Genomic DNA, 20,356 nt, shown 5'->3' with positions numbered 1-20,356 from the left:
ATGGCCAAAAACACATGAAAAGATGCTCAACATCATTAGCCATTCCAAAAAGAAAACCAAACTTGTTGCCGTTGAGTCAATTCCAACTCATAACAACCCTATAGGACAGAGTAGAAATGCCCCATAGGGTTTCCAAGGAGCGCTGGGTGGATTCAAACTGCCAACCTTTTGGTTAAGCAGCTGTAGTTCGCCACAGCTGTTAACCACTGTACCACCAGGGCTCCCATTAGCCATTAGAACCCTGAACCCAGTGCCGTCAAGTTGAGGAGATGCAAATCAAAACCATAATGATACCACTTTACTACCACTGGGATGGCTAAGATGAAAAACATGGACAAATGTTGGTGAGGATGTGCAGAAATTGGAACCTTCATTCATTGGTGGTGGGAATGCAAAATGGTACCAGCCGCTATAGAGGGCAGTTTGGTGGTTCCTCAAAAAGCTAAATATAAAGCTACCATATGACCCAGCAATTCCACTCATGTATATACCCTAGAGACTTGAAAGTAGTGACATGAATAGACGCATGTACACCAGTGTTCACTACAGCATTTTTCACAACAGCCAAAACATAGAAACAATCCAAATACCCATCAACAGATGAATGGATAAACATAATATGGTACATGCATACGATAGAGTATTATTCTGCCATAAAGAGAAATGAAGTCCTGATATATGCCACAACATGGATGAACCTTGAAAATATTATACTCAGTAAAATACGTCAATCGCAAAAGGACAAATATTGTATAATCTCACTAATATGAAGTACATAAAATAGGTAAATATAGAGAGATCACAGTTCAATAGTGGTTACCAGGGGTGGGAGGGAGAGGAAATGGGAGAAATCATGGTTTAGGAAGCATTGATTTTTTGAATATGAGGACAGACAATTTGGCAAAGGACACTGGTGACGGTTGTACAACATGATTGAGGTAATTGATCTCAGTGAACTGTGTAAGTGAAAAATGTTGAACTGGCACATGTACAATCTATATTTTTTATGAGAATTAAAAAAAAAAAGCAAAAAGATCCTTAAGCGCAAGGGCTTTGTTCGATGATGTATCGCGTGTCTAGAATGTGCCTGGAACAAAGTAGATGCACAATAAATAGTTGCTGCACAAATAGATGAACTGTGAACAAGAATGCTCAATTTTCCAATATCCTCCAGGTATCATAAACCTTTATAGTCTGTGCCAATCTAAAATGTGGGTAATAGTAGCTCCTTATTTAATTTGCATTTCTTTAATATGAGTGAGTACCCTACCCTGTTTTTTTGCTTAGCCTTTGTTTTTTTTTTAAATAATATTTTATTATATTTTCACTGAAAGTATACGCAGCAAAACAGGTTCTCATCAACAACTTCTACACATACTATTCAGTGATACTGGTTATGTTCGTCACATTGTACCCACATTTTCATTATTTTTGTTCTAGTTACTCTGTCCCCACTAACCTAGTATCAGAGCCCCCCAACCTTCTCATCTATGCTTTAGAGCATTTGTTGACCATTTAGTCTCATACAGATGGTTTTTTAAAACAGTGCGGTACTCAAGGGTGATACTCATTGCTTTATGGGCTAACTTGCTATTTAGGTAAAAGATGACTTGAGGGATATATTTTGGTTCAAGGCTTAAAAAATGTCTCAGGGTAATAGTCTCAGGGATTCCTCCTTTCTCAGTGGGTCAGTAAGTCTGGAGTTTTTGGAATTTGAAGTTGTGTTCCGTATTTTTATCACTTTCTATCAGGATCTATCTATCGTGGTCCTGATCAGAAATGTTGGAATCGGTAGCCGGGCACCATCTAGTTCTTCTGGTCTCAGGAGTCTTTGTGTGTGTGTTTTAAGAGAACTATCTTTTCGTATCCATTGCTCAGCTTGTCTTTTTCCTATTATGTACAAGAGCAAATTCTTTATATTAAATAAACTAATCCTTTGTCCATTATATGCTACAAATATTTTTCCCAGTTTGTCTTTTGTCTTTGTAATCACATTATCAATCTTTTCCTTTTAGTTTCTGGGTTTGAGGCATTTTAGAATGTCCTTTCCCATTCTCAAGGCCATACCTGTTTTCTGTATGTGTGTGTGTGTGTGTGTATATATATATATACACATAAAAGTTTATAATGTTTAGATCTTTGATCCATTGGGGATTTACTTTGGGATAGAAGGAGTAAGGAAGTGATCTAGTTTAAAAAGCAAATTTACCTTTAAAATACAATGAATACAAATTTACAGATACTATTTTTTTTATTTATATATAACTTATTGTTTTAAATTATTCAAAGAACATTCATAATTTAAAAAATAAATCAAAGTTCACCTGTTTTCCAATATATATGCATATATATGCATGTATATATGTATCGCATATATACATATACACATATACATGGTACCATATATATGTGTGATAAAATCCTATTTCCACAATTTTGTAGGATTTTATATTCCAATTTGACATTATTGTCACTATTAAAATATTTTTTCAAGAAGGTTTCTTTCATTTTCCTCAATATCTTCTCACTTTTTTGGATCTTGAAGATTTCTTTTTTGTTTTACTGTATTTTGTCTTAAAAAGTTTCTTTTCAACTAAGCTCACTTCTTCATGGAGAAAGGACGTCTTTATTCTTAGGAGGAAGGAAAAAAGATTTAGTATAAATTGATAACTCAGAGAATAATTCGATTCTTCATAGGTTGTCACATGTTTACAGTAGCTAGAAGAAGAAGAAAAAGGGCTAAGTTATCTTTAAATGGCAATTAAGAAATGTATGCATATATACCTTGAACAACCCCAAACTTAACAACTTAACAAACATACATGGTTAGGTTTAAACTAGTACTCTGAACTAGAAGAACATTTAGAATAATTTGTTAAAACTCTTTAATTTTACAAAGGAAAAAAATTTTTTTAGCACCATCTGTGGCCATGATACAAGGTAAGGGAGGGATTCTGGAAGTATTTTTAAAACAAACAAAAGACGACAAATAATCCCCACTCAAACTAAAACAGCAGACTTCATACTTAGGCTTGTACTCCTACATGTAGTGTAGAAAGCAGAGTTTACAAAGTACCTGTTTTAAGATAGTGGAACCTGAATCTGATCAAATCTCTGTCTTTACCAAGATACCGGCAATACAGGGACGGAGGAACTTATTAAATATCCTAAGGCTGTAACCAGTAAAATCCACACTATAAAAAAACTACACAGGACAAATGACCTGGCTTACTCTACAAGTAAATTAAAAGAGAATGAAAATAAGAGACAAAGAGGAGGAATTGATGGATTAAAACATACTTAAGGGATATATCAACCACCTGCAATATAAGAGCCTTATTTGGATTCTATGTCAAACACACTTAAAAAAATTAGCTGACAATTGGAAAATGTAAAAATTGACAATAAGTTTGATAATATTATGGAATTATCAGTTTTTTTTGTTGTTTTTGGTAAAATAAATGGTATTATGGTTTGGTTTAAAAAATATTTATAGATTGTTATGGTTTGAATTGTGTCCCCCCAAAATCTGTGCTGCAAATCCTACTATAGCTGTGGTTATAATCCCATTTGGGAATGGGTTTTCTTTGTTATGTTAATGAGGCAGTATTAGTGTAAAAAAAATCCTACTATAGCTGTGGTTATAATCCCATTTGGGAATGGGTTTTCTTTGTTATGTTAATGAGGCAGTATTAGTGTAAGGTGTGCTTTAAACCAATCTCTTTGAGATATGAGAGAGCAGATTAAGCAAGCAGCAAGAAAGCACAGACGGGGGAAGACAGATACCAGGCCACATGAGATCTCCAGGGAACCAAGAAACAAGCTGAAGAGCGACAAGGGCCTTGCCCCAGAGAGAGAAGACTTCCCCTAGGGCCAGTGCCCTGAATTAAGACTTCTAGCCTCCTAAACTGTGAGAAAATAAGTTTGTTAAAGCCACCCACTTGTGGTATTTGTCTTATAGCAGCACTAGATAACTAAGACACATATGAAATGATATGATGACAACAGGTTTATAGAGTTGATAAAAGGATTATGTATATTAAGCACTTAACCCAATACTTGGTACACAGAAAACCAAAAACCAAACCCAAACCCATTGCCATCGAGTCAATTCTGGCTCCTAGTGAACCTATAGGACAGAGTAGAACTGCCCCATAGAGTTTCCAAAGAGGGCCCGGTGGATTTGAACTGCTGACCTTTTGGTTAGCAGCCGTAGCACTTAACAGACTCATAAAATGTTCGCTTCCTCTACAGGCCCTTAAAAATGTTTGGTTGTTTTCACTTAAAATCTTAAGGCTATTTTAATAATATACAATAAAGCCAATACTAAAATGTTCAGTGACTGGTTTAACAGACGTCAAATACAAGCCATTTACAGAAACTCTCATAAACAAGTGGCCTCCTGCTTTTCTTTTTTCTGATTTTTTAAAAATTTCTGCTATCTATACAAATAGGGCTTCTTTCAGACAAATTTCAAGTTAAAATGTTATCTCAAAGAGGGTTAAATTATGGTTTCTCTTACCTAGGGACCATAAGGAAAACTCTAATTTGATATCAGAAGGATAAAAACAGATACAGAAACGGGCTGTAGGGAACAGCTCAGTGATACAAGGATAAAAAAACTCATCAGAGGCCTCAGAATATCAGGGCTTCCCATAACTGTGATTTTTAATTTTTTTCCCCCTTAGTAAAATAACAACAAAAAAAACTAGCTAAAAACATCTTATTAGTAAAAATTGATAAATTTTAACATTAGCTTGGTAATAAATGTTTGGCAACGAACATTTTAAACAGGAGTTACTGATGACGTCACAGTCATAATTGCCTAGCATCAAATTTATTGCTGAGAATATTAAGAAAATCCTAATCTACAAAGAAGTAGTTACAAACGTCAAATTTTAAAATGGCTTTCTTTTTTTAATATTGGGATTCTTTTAAAATACATGGTCCCAAACTATTTGATAGAGTAAGAACTTTATTTCTAAGTCGAACCCCTATCTTACAGTGGGTTACATTCTTTATCATAAACTCAGAAAACTATGCTAAAATTATGAGATAAAACCAAGTATAATATAGAATTTGTTATTGCCTGTTATCCTGCTGTGACTAGTTCAGGTCAGGACAGAGTAGAACTGCCCCACAGGATTTCCAAGGCTGTAATCTTTATGGAAGCAGACTGCCACATCTTTCTCCTGAGGAGCAGCTGGTGAGTTTGAACTGCTGATCTTTTGGTTTGCAGCCGAGTGCTTAACTACTGCGCTACTAGGGCTCCTAATAATGATCATAGTGATTATTTATTGAGTTCTTCCTGTTTGACCAAAAAAAAAAAAAACCAAACCCACTGCCGTTGAGTCGATTCCGACTCATAGACACCAAATATCATTAAATTCTCATAAGAACTCTTTGGGGGAAGGCTTTATTTTCCATTCATTCATTCATTTAACAAATACTTGGTAAGCACCTACTATGTGCTAGGCCCTGTTCTAGCCTCTGGGATTTGACATTAAATAAAAGAGACTGAGTTCCTGCACTCAAGGCCTTTATATTCTGGTGTGGGGAAGTAGACAAATAAGTATATAACACATCCAATAGCAGTAAGAGCTGTAAGGAAAAATAAGACAGGCGAGGGGGATGGCAAGTGACAGGTTGTGTGTAGAGGAGGGGTGGTGCTATTTTAGACAGGGTGGCTAAGGAAGGCCTCTCTGAGAAAGTGAAATTTGAGCAAGAGCCTGAAAGTAGTGAGCCCATGTGGATATACAGAGGGTGGGGGTGGGGCAGGCAGAAGGCACAATATGTGCAAAGGTCTGAATCAGGACTGTGTTTGGCAAGTTTAAGGAACAGCTAGGAGGCCAGTGTGAACAGAGGGAGTGGGCACAGATACAGGCAGTAGCAGATGAGGTCAGGGAAGTGGCAGAGGGACAGATCAAGTAGGGGCTTGCAGACATCACAGGGCCTTTGGATTTTACTCTGAATGAGGTAGGAGTCACTCAAGGTTTTGAGCAGAGCAAAAGATCAGTATTATCCCTGCCTTTATAACCGGGGCAAGAAAACTGCAGAGATGGTAAGTAACTTGGCCACCATTAGCAAGTAGCAGAGCTGGGATATAACAGCCTGATTCTCTAGCAAGTCCTCTTAACTACTATGGAAAATTTCCCCATAGACAATTTCTAAGCCAATATGGGGATGTGAGTTACTATAAAAATATAAAGTCACAGTGAGACTTATTTTGCCCATACAGATTACTCAGAATGTTAGGGAGGAAAGAATATTAGATGAATCTTTTTATTTTAAATATAAAGAAACCGAGTGATGAAGTGACTTCAAAGTTGTAATACCAGCTTACTCAATGGCCTTTTCACTAGTATTATATACAACTGAGCTAAAAATTAAAATAGGCGAGAAAGAAAGGAATTTTACGGCATAGCCTGAACTGCTTTAGCTTTTTTCCCCTCACATTATGAAAAAAATTCAAATATATAGTCAAGTTGAAAGAATTTTCTCTAACTGTCCCGTAGTTTTTAATCCTTGTGCTCCTCTCTACAGCTATTGCTAAGACACTACAGAAGACATGGAGGAAAAAAGACACACTCTCCTAACAGACCTCTTCTCTCCACCTAGGCTCAGGAAAAAAACAAAACTTCGGGATTTATCTTGGGATCCACCTAGGATTTAAGACAGGCATTTACTTTCAAGTGCCCAAAAAATACTCTTTTGATTTGAATTTCAGTGTAATTAAAGAAAAAGCAAAATTTGTACTTTGGGAAGTACCACGTTCTTCACCACCCACTCCCTGATGAAATTTTCTGAGTCATATAAAATAGATTACCTAAACAATAACTTACACTGTATTATTCCAACATCTACCTTTTATAGGGAATATAAAGCTCTTCATTAAGATGACAGAGAGAAAATAAGGAAGCAACCTATCACTAAGGAAGAAGTGTGAGAAGGCAGTGAAGCTCGTCTGCTGAAGGGCCGATCATTAAATCTGACCCAAGTCAAAAGCTTGCATGTATTTTACTTTTTGGTCACTCTAGGGTTTTTGCTATGTCCCACGCAGATTAATTCCCTCTGGTTTCCTATCTTTAATCTCACTTTCTCCAAACTCAATAATCATAAAAGTAAGCTTTGTTGCCTAGTCTTTACATGCCTAGTAGCTAAGAGGAAAGAATCTGAACAGGGAATGCAGAGGGTTGAGAAAGGGGAAAAAAAAAAAAATCAAAGCAATAACTAAGCAACTGAACTAAAATACAATCTCAGTGGTAATTAGTCCAGAAGACACACCTACTCTGTATAAAATTATACTGTATGTTTCACTCATGCACCTGATTCTCTGATAACTTCTCTTCTGTGGTAGACTTGTAAATTAAAACTAGGATTCTTCATTTTTTGTATTACTTTCTGGTCTTTACCAGGGAATTTTTTATTCATATTTGCCAATATGCCTTAGTCCATAGATATACCTACCACCTACCCATTGTCATCAAGTCAATTCCGACTCATAGTGACCCTATAGCACAGAGTAGAACTGCCCCATACAGTTTCCAAGGAGCGCCTCGTGGATTTGAACTGCCAACCTCTTTTGGTTAGCAGCTGTAGCTCTTAACCACTACACCACCAGGGTTTCCCCATAGATACAGGATAGGTACTATTTTAGAAATGAGTCTCTTAAATTTTTTTCATTATTCTCATTGATCTGACTGCATTTATATGTGGGAAGTCAACTCTATTTTTAAGACGACTATTAAAATTTATTTAAGCATTTACACAAGATATCACTATCAAGCTCAAACTAATATCTCTATTTCCTTTGAATGAAGAAGACCCTCAGTGAGATGGACTGACATAGTGGCTACAAGAACGGGCTCAAACATAGCAACAACTGTGAGGATGGCGCAGGACCAGGCAGTGTTTTGTTCTGTTGTACGCAGGGCTGCTGTGGGTCCTAATCGACTCAACAGCACCTAACAACAGCAACCACCACTGTGGTAACCTAGGCGAATATCCTTATTTTTAGTAAGTACATGAGGCAGTAGTAAGAGGGAAAGGGGCATGATATAAGTAACTTATTCAGAAAAATACATGAGAAGATACAGTATGCTCTCCTGATCCGCATTCGTTTATACTTCTGTTGTTTTGGCTGTTTCAGTGCAGGTTAATTTAGCCAGGAAGAACAGGTTTGTGATAATTGTGCTACAACAGCTTTCTTGATTTTTTTTTGCAGGCTTCCGAAAATTCTTGTGCAAGATTCAATTTATAATTCTCATTATCTTGATTTTAAGCTCATCATTTTCTCATTCCAACAAATAATCTATCAGGCTCTTATTATAGTCAACTATTTTAACTTTTTTTTAATTAGAAAAGAACACTATTTCAGGCCAAACTGGGGATTGCACCATGTCTTATATCTTTTGATTACTAAGAGCACTGTGTACCTTTTACAGAATTTCTGTGTACTAAGCCAATACAGTGAATTCTTGGTTGTCAGAGACTGGTCTTTCTTTTTCAGGATTCCCTGGAGGCTATGTCCATGGAAACAAGTTCTATCAGTGTCTTCTTCAGACCAGCTGAACTGAAAACTTGAAGGGCTTTTTTTTCCAACAGTTGGTGTTGAATCAACCAGTGTGCTAAATTGTTTCTGTAGACTCACTACCATTTCTGGAAATGGAGAAAAAAAGGAATAAAATAAAAATTAATGTTAAATCACAAAGTATGACATAAACAGACTTATTTGAAAATAAATATGACAAAATTAATATTTATTTGTTCATTCATTCATTGTAAAAAACAAACATTTGCTATCTACTATGTACCAGATATTGTACTTGGCACCGAAATACAATCCTGTATTAGTCACGATCTCCGCCCTCAAAGAGCTAAGAGTCTAGAGTAGGAAAGATGAACTAGTGATTATAATAATGAAAGCATGTAAAGAATAAAGCAGGCCTAACAGAAAGAAAGAAAGAAAGAGTCAACTTTTTTGCAGAAATGGAAAAGCGGATCCTCAAATAATTGCAAGGGGCTCTGAAGAGCCAAAACAACCTTGAAAAAGAAAAACAAAGTAGGGGAACTCACAACTCCTGATTTAAAAATGTACTGTAAAGCCACAGTAATCAAAACAATCTGGTACTAATATAAGGATAGACATACAGTCCAAAGGAATAGAATTGAAAGTCTGGAAATACACCCATACATTATGGTCAAATGATTTTTGACAAGGGTGCCAAGTCCATTCAAAGGGGAAAGAATGGTCTCTTCAACAAACGGTGCTGGGACAGCTGGATCTACACGTGTGAAAGAATAAAGTTGGACCTATACTTAATACCATATAAGAAAATTAACTCAAGATAGATCAAGGACCTAAATATAAGGACTAAAATAATAATACTCTTAGAAGAAAGCATAGGGATAAAACTTCAAGACCTTGTTTGTGGCAATGGATTCTTAGATGTGACATCAAAAAGCATGAGCAATAAAAGACAAAAAACTGGACTTCATGAAAATTTAAAACTTTTTTTGCATCAAAGGACTTTATCAAGAAAGTGAAGAGAAAATTTACAAAATGGGAGAAAATATTTGGAAATCATATATCTGATAAGGGTTAAATAAGCAGAATATATAAAGAACTCTTACACAACAACAAAAAAACACACAACCCAATTAAAAAACTGGGAAAAGGACCTGAATATACATTTTGCCAAAGGAGACATGCAAATGCCTAATAAGCACGTAAAAAGATGTTTGACATCATTAGTCATTAAAGAAATGCAAATCAACACCACAATGAGGTATCACTGATTAGATATCACACAATAGGATGGCTATTACCAGAAAAACAGGAAACAACAAGTTTTGATCAGGATGTGGAGAAACTGGAACTCTCACCCACTGCTGATGAGAATGTAAAATGGTGCAGCTACTATGGAAAACCTTTCTGAGATTCCTCAAAAAGTTAAACACAGAATTACCATCCCAAAACATATGACCCGCAATTCCACTCATGGGTAGGTATGCACCCAAAAGACTTTAGAGCAGAGACTCAAAAAGATACTTGTATACCAATGTTCACTGCATCATTATACACAATAGCCAAAAAGCGGAGAGAATCCAAATATCCATCAACAGACGAATAAACAAAAAGTGGTACACCCATATAATGGAATATTAATCATAACATTCATATTCATATTAATAATATTCATAATTCAGAAATGAAGTTCTGATACATGCTACAACATGGATGAACCCTGAAGACAGTATGAAGATACTATGTATAATCCTACTTATATGAAATATCTAGAGGAGGCATATGCCTAGAGACCCAAGTTTATTCGTGGTTACCAAGCAGCAAGGAGGGGAAGATGGGGAGTTACTGCTTCATGGAGATTGAGTTTCTGTTTGAAAACCATTTGGATATAGTGGTGGTGGCTGCACAACATGGTGAATGCAATTAATGTCGCTGAACTGTATGCTTACGCATGGTTAAAATGGCAATTTTTTGGTTATACATATTTTACCACGATGAAATAAAAAAGAAGGGGGGACTGGGAGATCAGAAGTGCTGGGACAGGGAAGAGGGTAGGTCGGAGCAGGGTTAGGGTTAGCCTCATGAAAAAGGTGATATTTGAGCAAAGCTTGAAGATGAGTGGATTAGCCGGGCAGGCTAAGAGAGAGAGATAGAGAGAGGGGAATCATTTAAGTTGGCAGGAATAGCCAGTACACAGGCCACAGGCAGGAGTGTGCCTGACGTCTATGAGGGTGCATGAGGAACTGCAAAAAGGTCAACATAACTGGGGTGCAATAAGGGAAGCAGATCTTGTAGGGCCTTGTTGGCCACTGTCAGGACTTGGATTTTACTTTGAGTGAAATAAGGGGTTAGTCGATTTTATGAACCAGTCAAGAAAACCACTTTGAAGCTATTTATCACTGTTGAACACAAAAAGTACTTTCCTCATGTCATCAATTTTATTCAAGACACCTGGCTTCAATAACGTCTGGTAATTAAAAAATAAGACCCGGCAAATCAAAACATTTGTAGCCACTGGGAATAGTTAAAAGAATGGACAAGACCATCTAAAGGCAATTCTCCAAAGAGTTCCAAAAGTCACAGAAATAGCATTTTTGATTTTGATGAGAACTTAAGCTCTATTTTGAATAACGGCATGTTACTGAAATAAATAGAAGAATCTGTGTGGAGATGTCTTGAAAGAGATGACGCTCCTTTGGATGTATATGAGCCCTGGAATATTTGTTGAAGTAAGAAACATTATTCACTTTTCAAGTCAAGATAATTAGCTTTTCTACAGCTGTTTTGTTACTTGGCATTAACAAGAAAAACTTAACTCACCTCTTCTTTTGTATACCACTGACTTATCGATGGATGAGTGGTAGACTGGCTTTTCACTTTTCCATATGTACCTATACAAGAAAAGTTGGAGCAGGATGGAGAAGAAATGAGCTTAAATGCATTTCAGAGAACAGTGTCTCTGAAGCAGTATGTGAATTCCTGATATTGTAAAAGCTCTGGCTTAGAGTCATTTATTGACACATGTGGGTAGAGCTTAAGTCTAGAAGTAAGCAAGTAGCGCTGAATGAGAGTGCAGACGAATAGAATGAGGTGCCTCTCCCAAAAGCCTCCCGAATCACAGAAGTTCCTGAAGAAACTATTAATTATATAAGAAACAGGGAGATGGTTTCCCTCACCATAAAATTCCCTTGCTGCTCATTCTTTTTTTTTTTTTTTTAAATTGTGCTTTAGATGAAGGTTTACAGAGCAATTAAACAATTAATACAAATATTGTTTTGTGACATTGGCTGCCAACCCCACAAAGCATCAGCACTCTCCCCTTCTCCACCTTGGGTTCCTCATTATCAGCTTTCCAGTCTCTTCCTGCCTTCTCGTCCTTGCCCCTGGGTTTGTGTGCCCATTAAGTTTCGTTTTGTTTTATGGGTCTGTCTAATCTTTGGCTGAAGTGACTTCAGTACTAAGTTAAAAGTGCTCATTCTTATAAAGTTAAGCTACTCAGGGAACAATTGTTCCTCCTTGTCTTTGCTCCAACTGCCCTTTTGCTGAGGACTAAGTTAGTAGTACTTCTGACTCTGGTAACTCTTACAAACAATTAGATGAATGTCTCTCTGGTACTGAACCCCTTGAAATCTATCCTATTCTGGATAGGAATGAAGTAGAGAAATCTAGATTCCAGCATGACATGGTTCTAACAGTCCCAAACGATTCTTGCCTAGAGAATGCCAGCCAGGGATTGCCACTATAAAATGGAGATCCTGGATTGACCTGGCCCCGTGGGTTACCCTCTCCAGGTTGCAAAGACCAAGAGTCATCTAGATTTGGCATGACCAGGCCAAAGGTAAGTGACATGTTGTATTTCTCGTCCTAGCTCTAGATTCCAGCATAAAGCTAGAATTTGGTCATTGCTAGTCTTTGCCAAGCAGGCGCTGCTGCTCTGGGAGTAAGATAACATCCAGTGTTCACTTTTAGACTCATTTTCATTACCTTTTAGTTCCCTAAAATAGAGGGCTTCCGTAATTTATAGTAAAAAACAAATACAGGGGGATAGAAGAGGTGGGATGAACAGATGGGACACGGAATTTTTAGGGCAATGACACCACTCTGTAAGATACTGTAATGGTGGACACTTGACATTACACATTTGTCAAAACCGATAGAACTGTACAACACAAAGAGTGAACTCTAGCTAAACTATGAACTTTAGTTAAGAACACTGTATCAATATTGGTTCATCAATTTTAACAAATGAACTGCACGAATGTAAGATGTTAATAATGGGAAACTGCAGGCAAGGAGAGAAGGAGTATAAAGCAACTCTGTATTTTATGTTCTTTTTTTCTGTAAACCTAAAACTACTCTTAAAAAAAAAGTATTAATTAAAAAAAATATTAACTGCTTGGTTTCTGGCCCTTTTCTTATTTTGAGAAGTGCTGTGGTACATGGGGAAAAACCCTGAATCAGAGGACCTGGCTCTGCCACTTCCTAGTGGTATGGCCTTGAGTGACTAATAACTCGACAAACTATGGAGGTTCTCAGAGGCAGAGACTATGCCCCAGTCTTCTTTATAGCCCAGTGTCGGCTGTGACTGGTACATAGTAGGGGCTCACTTAAACATTTGTTGAAGAATGAATGGAAATAAATGAACAAATGAATTTAACATCTCTAAACATGTCTCCAACTTAACACAAGATTGTTGTGAGGAATAGACAACAATGTATGTAAAAAGGTCTTTAAATTCTATACGATTGTTAGAAGTAATTATTATCAGTGCTTGACAAAATGCTTGGCTAGCAGGTACTCAAGAAATATTTGTGGACTTTCTAGAGAAGAAGATGATAAAGATTAGAAAGCCAGCAATATAAACATTCTTATTTTTAAATTGATAATGTTCTATAATTGGTAATTTTTTTTATCATTTCTTCTTAAAGCTGGGAAAGAAAATGCAGATAAAAAGTAAACATTTTAGTAATATTATCATAGCAAATTATCACTTAAACCAATTTGAAGAATTTTTCCCAAGGATTTAAAAAACATCTGCTCAAATCACTTCATATAAAAAAGGAGTTAACTTTTTATTTTGGATGCTCATGGTGATTTAAAATGTTAAAAACTGAAATGAAATTTCTCTCATCACTAGAAATGTAATCAATGTTATACGGGAGATGGTCTTCCTGAAAATTACATGTGAACTAAAGGTTAGTGAACCATAGCACATTTACACCACATCAGGGAACTTGTTCAATTTTGTGTGAATGAGTCTGCGATTCTTGAAGATAGCTTTTTTATGATACGATTTCTTAAATTATAAAATTAACAACATACTCATGATAAAAAATCTAAAACAATAAAGAAGTTCCCTAAACTAAAAAGTCTAATTCCAATCCCGGCATATAAAAAAAACCCCATTGCTGTCGAGTCAAATCCAACTCATAGAGACCCTATAGGATAAGGCAGAACTGCCCCATAAGGTTTCCAAGGCTGTAATCCCCCCAGAAGCAGACTGCCACATCTTTCTCCCACAGAGCCACTGGTGGGTTCAAACCGCCAACCTTTTGGTTAGCAGTCGAGTGCTTAACTACTGTGCCACCAGGGCTCCTTACACAGGTGGCAATTATGCTATAATCAAAGAGGGATTATTATTTCCTTGGGTTATATGCCCAGAGGATGGTAAAACCAGTCGCCGTCAAGTCAATTCTGATTCATAGGGACCCTATAGAGAATGGTGAAGGTGATCTGAAACGATAAAACTAACTGTTCGGATGCCACTTCTGAAACTGAAGCTTCTTCAAAGATTTACTCTACCTCTCTTCAGCTTACCTCTTGTCATTACATAAAGCTACAAAAACAGAGACGTGCCACCAAGTCCCTATGTTATGTTGTAAATTATCTGTATGCTGCCCTCCAGTCACTATATGATTCGTTTCCGTACTTTTGAAAATTGAGGTATAATTTACATATAGCAAAATTCACCTTTTTCAGCGTACAGTTCTACAAGTTTTCACAAACCCATGGTTAATCAACACCATGATTAATATACAGAATAGTTCCATCATTTCAAAAAATTCTCCATGCTCCTTGATGGTTACGCCCTCACCACATCCCCAAATCCTGGCAACCAATGATCTATTTTCTGTCCCTATAGTTTAGCCTTTTCTGGAATATCACATAAATGAAATCATATAGTATGTATAGCCTTTTGAGTCTTTCATATAGCATAATGCATTTGAGTCACGATACTGCTGGCTGTATCAGATGGTTGGTCTTTTGTATTGCTGAATGGTGTTCCATTGCATGGCTGTACCTCAGTCTGTTGATCCATTCACCAGCTGAAGAACCTCTGGGTTGTTGCCTGTTTTTGGTACTTATTAATAAAACCAGTATAAACATTTACATACAGATTTTTAGGTGGAGTTTTCATTTCACTAAATATCTAGAAGTGAAAAGTACTAGTATGATAACTGTGTTTAAATTTATAAGAAGCTGCCAAACTTTCCAAAATGGCTGTCTCATTTTGCATTCCCACACTTGGTATGATTAGTTTTTTTTTTTTTTTTTTAGCCACTCTAATTGGTATGCAGTGATATTCATTGTGATTTTAATTTGCATTTCCCTACTGATTAATGATGTCGAACATCTGTTTATGTGATTATTTGCCAGGAACCCTGGTGGTGTAGTGGTTAAGTGCTACAGCTGCTAACCAAAAGGTCAGCAGTTCAAATCCACCAGGTGCTTCTTGGAAACTCGACAGGACAGTTCTACTCTGTCCTGTAAGGTCACTGTGACTCGATGGCAATGGGTTTTTGGTTTATGTATTTCCTTGGTGAAGTGTCAATTCAAATCTTTCATCCATTTTTAAAACTGGATTGTTTTCTTATTGTATGAGAATTCTTTAGATAGTCTAGATAACAAATGATATATATTTTATATACAATCTAGATACCATATATAGTTTTTATATAGTCTAGATACAAACATGGAAGGTGATATCCAGAAGAACAGAGAGAAAAATTAGAAATTTACGTCAAAAATACAGGTGAATAGGGTGGGAGAGAGAGATAATCAGCATGCGCTGGGGCTTCGTGCCCAAGCACAAGTTAGTGGTGATTTGTCTGTTATCTCACTTAGCCCTTAGCACATACCCTATGAAGTAAGATCCCGGTAATGGATTCCCTGCGCAATTCCTTCCCTGGGGCCTCCTGTCTCCCTGCAAAATGCCATTTTGTAACTAGACTTAACTTTTTTGGTCATTAAATTCTCCCCTAAGGTAGCTAAAAGTCAGTAAGCCTTAGATGAACAATTAATTTTAACATTCCAATCTGAATTTGGGCTCTAATAGCTATTTTGAAGTCTGAGTAGGTGCCTGGTTTGGGCTAATGAATGCTTAGCTAGCCACTGAGAAGCCTGGGTAGTGTGGCCCCTGAACACCTGACCTCTCAATATCAGTCAGAACTAACCCCAGCTGGCACTATAAAAATGAAAGCCCAATGGCTGCTTCACCAAGATAACCTAAGACAACAGAGCAAACTTTTGTTCTTGTTGCTGCTCTTGTACCCACTGAGACTGGCTGACTCAAGAGCCATTCCTCCTCCGACAAGGAAGAGGAAGGCCCTAATTTCCTGGGGATCCATAGGCTGTCAGAATAAGTTCCCCTCTCACCCATTTCTCCATTATCATTGTGGGCCAATCCTGAATAGTGAGAAACTGGTTCTCTTCTCCCTTTTTGCAAGGATCTTCTTCCCCATAGAGCTTTATCCACCCTTTGAGTCTGTTTCTCTATTTAGGAGCTCTCTTAAATTTAAGGGAAAAATCATCTAGTTCCACCTCTGAAACTTGAAAATTAGTTCTTAATTAGAAGAGCATATGAGTTGGCATTATTATCTCTATTTCACCAAGGAAGAAGCTGCAGGTGACCAAATTATCATTTTAACTAATTTAAAGAACCTTGATTTTTCTCAAAGGATATAAGAAATCTGGTCAAATTAGTACTATTGAAAATTTACATAAAAATACAGAGATGTTAAACTTTTCTTCAAAGTCTCACAGAGACTCAAAGTTCTAAGAATAGAAAGCAGAGAGCAATAGCAATGTACCCTATACTGTATGAGATGGTGTCTCTGAAAATTTATGAACGAACTAAATTTCAGTGAACTGAGGCTAAGAGGTTAAGTAACTTGCCCAAGGTTACACAGCTAGTTATGCAATCCGAATCAAACCTAGCCCTGTCTGTCTCTCAAGCTATGCTCTTTCTACTCTACCATGACAGGCCTAAATCAGAATGAGAGTTCAAAAAAGTGCAACAGTGAGACTGACTGAATTAAATATGCTCTCTGTTCACTTTCTTTTGATTTTCATAGGGATCTTTATTTTGGGGGAACATTCTCATATATTACATATGTCACAGGCTGATATTTATAATCTTCGTAATACTGGGAAGCATAGACAGAAAATAACCAACTTTGCAAAATGGGAAGGGGGAGGAGAATTGGAAATACAGACGAGACTCATGAAAATTATAAAAAGTTAATTACTAAATACAATGTGGTACCCTGGATTAGATCCTGGAACAGAAAGAAGACATTAATGGAAACACTGGTAAGATGCAAATAAAATCTGTAGTTAATAGTAATGTTAAAAAAAAAAAAGTTAATTATAATGTATGGTTAATATTTCTAGCAATAAGTCACAATGTTGATGAGTCTATACTGATGAAACTTCAGCTTTCAAAAGTGATGTAACAGACTTGGAAAAAGTAGATGAATACAAAACCAGAAGAGAGAACATACTTGGCTCTGGCTTCTTCCCATTTTTGTTTTTTCTCATCAACAGTTCTCTTCATTACTTGGTACCACTTTCTGAAATCAAACCATGGGTTATCTGAAAGAAATGAAATCCATGAATATTAACCAAATACACTAAATTATCATAATATACATTGTTCATTTGAATCTTCATTCACCGATGTAGCTAAACATGTATATAATAGCTCTTGGAAATGATGGGTAAAGTAATTGTCTCCATACTCTGACATGACTCTCCCAAGCAATCCATCACTCCCTCCTCCGTGTTCCTGTCTACATTATGGCTCTAATTAGATTATACGGAAATAATCTTTTTATATGTCTGTTTCCCCTAGGCTTGATTATACCATCCTTGAGAGGAGAAGACACATTTTCCTTGTCACTACACAATCAGGTCTCCTCCTCCCAAACCCAGCGCCTAGCACAGTGCTTGGCATATGGTGGTGCTCCAATATGCTTGATAAATACATAAACCAAGGAACAAATGACTGATAAATGTGTGAACAGTACTATAACAGCTGACTCCAGAATTCCAGTTTCACTAACCCTATTCCTGTTCTTTATAATCCTAACCCCAAAAATCTAGGTAAGTAAAAAAGTAGACTGCACTAGACAGTTGGAGTGAGTGTGTGTTCAAGATGTGGAGGTTAGAGGGGCAACAGAATTGAATGTCGTAAGTATAATAATTCACTCTTTTATTCATTCCATACGGGGAGGTGGGAAGAACAGGGAGGTAAAAAAGGAAAATGAAAAGGTAAAGCAGAGAGGAGGATTACAGAGTGAGGGAGTCAGAAGAAAGGAAGGCTGATAGGAAGAAGATGATTAAATGAAAGGCTAAATTTTTTACATTCCCTAATGAATACAGTACCTTTCAATGACTAAATAAAAATCTGCTCAACTGGCCAATATAATCATCAATCAATCCAATATAACCTTGTATGCCACACAGCCACAGAGAAAAGAAAACTACCAAAAGAACTATAAGGATAGAGAAAAACTATAAACAATTCAGTTTGGTAACCCTGAGTAAGTCACAACTTCTTTAAACCTCGTCAGTAATGTGGGGGCAGCAGGGGAAGGCGGAAAGGAGGGGAAGCAGAGAATGGAGACAATGATCTTTGCCCTGCTGACAGCATAGACTTACTCTGAGGATCACAGAGAAGACAATATGTCAAAGTACTTTGTTTATTCTAATTGTCTACACAGTCTACTCTGACTTTTTAGTATTAGAAGGGACATTAGCAGACATCCAGTTCAACCTTCCACTGTATGCAGGAGATACAGAACCATGTGCAGAAAGAACAATTTTATTTTGCATATATTCTGGAAAAAACACACAAACTGATTACTATTATTAAATCCAAGCTCCTAAAACCAGTGAACTAGTTAGAATAATTTAGAAGGTGGAATTGAATTTAAGAATTTACATATTTACTAAACTTTATGGAGTTGCTCTTAGGCCAGTCACTAGGTTAGACACTAAAGACATATATTTTTAAAATAATATCTTCTTGTGTTTTTAGTGAAAGTTTACACAGAAAATCTGGTTCCCATTTAACAATTTCTACACATATTGTTCAAAGGTACTGGTTACATTTTTCATAATGTGTCAGTATTCTCATTATTTTCATTCTGACTGTTCTGGTTCTTTCAATCTACGTGTGTATCAGGGCTGTATCCTTTCACCATACTTATTCAATTTGTATGCTGAGCGAATAATGTAAGAAGCTGGACTATATGAAGAAGAATGGGGCATCAGCACTGGAGGAAGACTGGTTAACAACCTGTGATATGCAGATGACACAACTTTGGTTACTGAAAGTAAAGAAGACTTGAAGAACTTGTTGATCAAGATCAGAGACTATAGCCTTCAGTATGGATTACACTTCAACATAAAGAAAACAAAAATCCTCACAACTGGACCAATAAACAATATCATGGAGAAAATACTGAAGTTGTCAAGGATTTCGTTTTACCTGGATCCACAATTAATGCCCAAGGAAGCAGCAGTCAAGAAATCACATGATATACTGCATTGGGCAAATCTCCTGCAAAAGACCACTTTAAAATGTTATAAAGTAAAGATGAGGACTAAGGTGTGCCTGACCCAGGCCTCGGTATTTTCAGTTGCCTTATATGCATGCAAAAGCTGGACAATGAATAAAGAAGACCAAAGAAGAACTGATGTATTTGAATTACAAGGCTAGCAAAGAATACTGAATGTACGATGGACTGCCAGAAGAACAAACAAATCTGTTTTGGAAGAAGTAAAACCAGAATGCTCATTAGAAGCAAGGATGGAGAGACTTTGTCTCACATACTTTGGACATGTTATCAGGAGGGACCAGCCCTGGAGAAGGACATGATGCTTGGTAGAGTAGGGGGTCAGTGCAAAAGAGGAAGACCCTCAATGAGATGGAGTTGACATGGTGGCTGCAACAATTTGTTTAGTAGTTTAGAGACATAATTAGATCATTATATGAAAATATAATCCTGGTACAACGTACAAGGAATACAATTTTATATGTGTGTATATTTTTCAAAGTTTTTTTTCCCCTACATTTACTCCTATCTTTTAATCCATCATTACAATCATTTTAAATTTGATGAAAAATTAAGTACCTTCTTTGTTCTTTTCGTTATGTTTTTCAGCAAGATTAGATAAAGACCTGCAGATAACAATAAACAAGTTAATTTATTTAGAAATCCCTTATTTGGAAAGCTAAATTTTGAATTCTTCTGAAAGAAAGGCATAGAATTGTACTTGAAACTGATATCAGATTTTAATGACAAAGTAATCACTGAAACAAGGAGGAAGATGCTATGAATATTGCCATTCTTTGTTGGCATTTGGGAGGTAACATTATAAGATTCTTTTACCTTCTAAAATAATCATTGAGAGACACACAGTGCCAAGAGCCTAAAATCTGTTGCCGTCGAGTCGATTCCGACTCATAGGACTCATAGCAACCCTGTAGAACAGAGAACTGCTTCAAGGGTTTCCAAGGAGCAGCTGGTGCATTCGAACTGC

General features: G+C 36.7%; 1 protein-coding gene across 4 annotated transcripts in view; it reads right to left on the bottom strand.

The window, feature by feature from the left end:
• TAF1B (TATA-box binding protein associated factor, RNA polymerase I subunit B) overlaps positions 1-20,356 on the bottom strand; it is a 76,965-nt gene that overhangs the window by 2,474 nt on the left and 54,135 nt on the right. For 2 of the 4 annotated variants that reach the window (XM_049903182.1, XM_049903185.1), the window contains 5 exons: positions 19,948-19,994; positions 17,311-17,401; positions 11,348-11,418; positions 8,436-8,658; positions 2,325-2,718 (listed from right to left, as the gene is read on the bottom strand). In XM_049903182.1, coding sequence (XP_049759139.1) covers positions 2,514-2,718; positions 8,436-8,658; positions 11,348-11,418; positions 17,311-17,401; positions 19,948-19,994 — 637 coding nt within the window. In that variant the 3' untranslated portion in view covers positions 2,325-2,513. Of the gene's footprint in view, positions 1-2,324; positions 2,719-8,435; positions 8,659-11,347; positions 11,419-17,310; positions 17,402-19,947; positions 19,995-20,356 lie in introns of those variants that run through there. The other 2 variants (XM_049903183.1, XM_049903184.1) reach the window with 2 other exon arrangements.

This window comes from Elephas maximus, chromosome 12 (genome assembly GCF_024166365.1).
Source record: "Elephas maximus indicus isolate mEleMax1 chromosome 12, mEleMax1 primary haplotype, whole genome shotgun sequence".
NCBI classification, from domain to species: domain Eukaryota; kingdom Metazoa; phylum Chordata; class Mammalia; order Proboscidea; family Elephantidae; genus Elephas; species Elephas maximus.
This window is presented reverse-complemented; position numbering and strand designations above follow the sequence as displayed.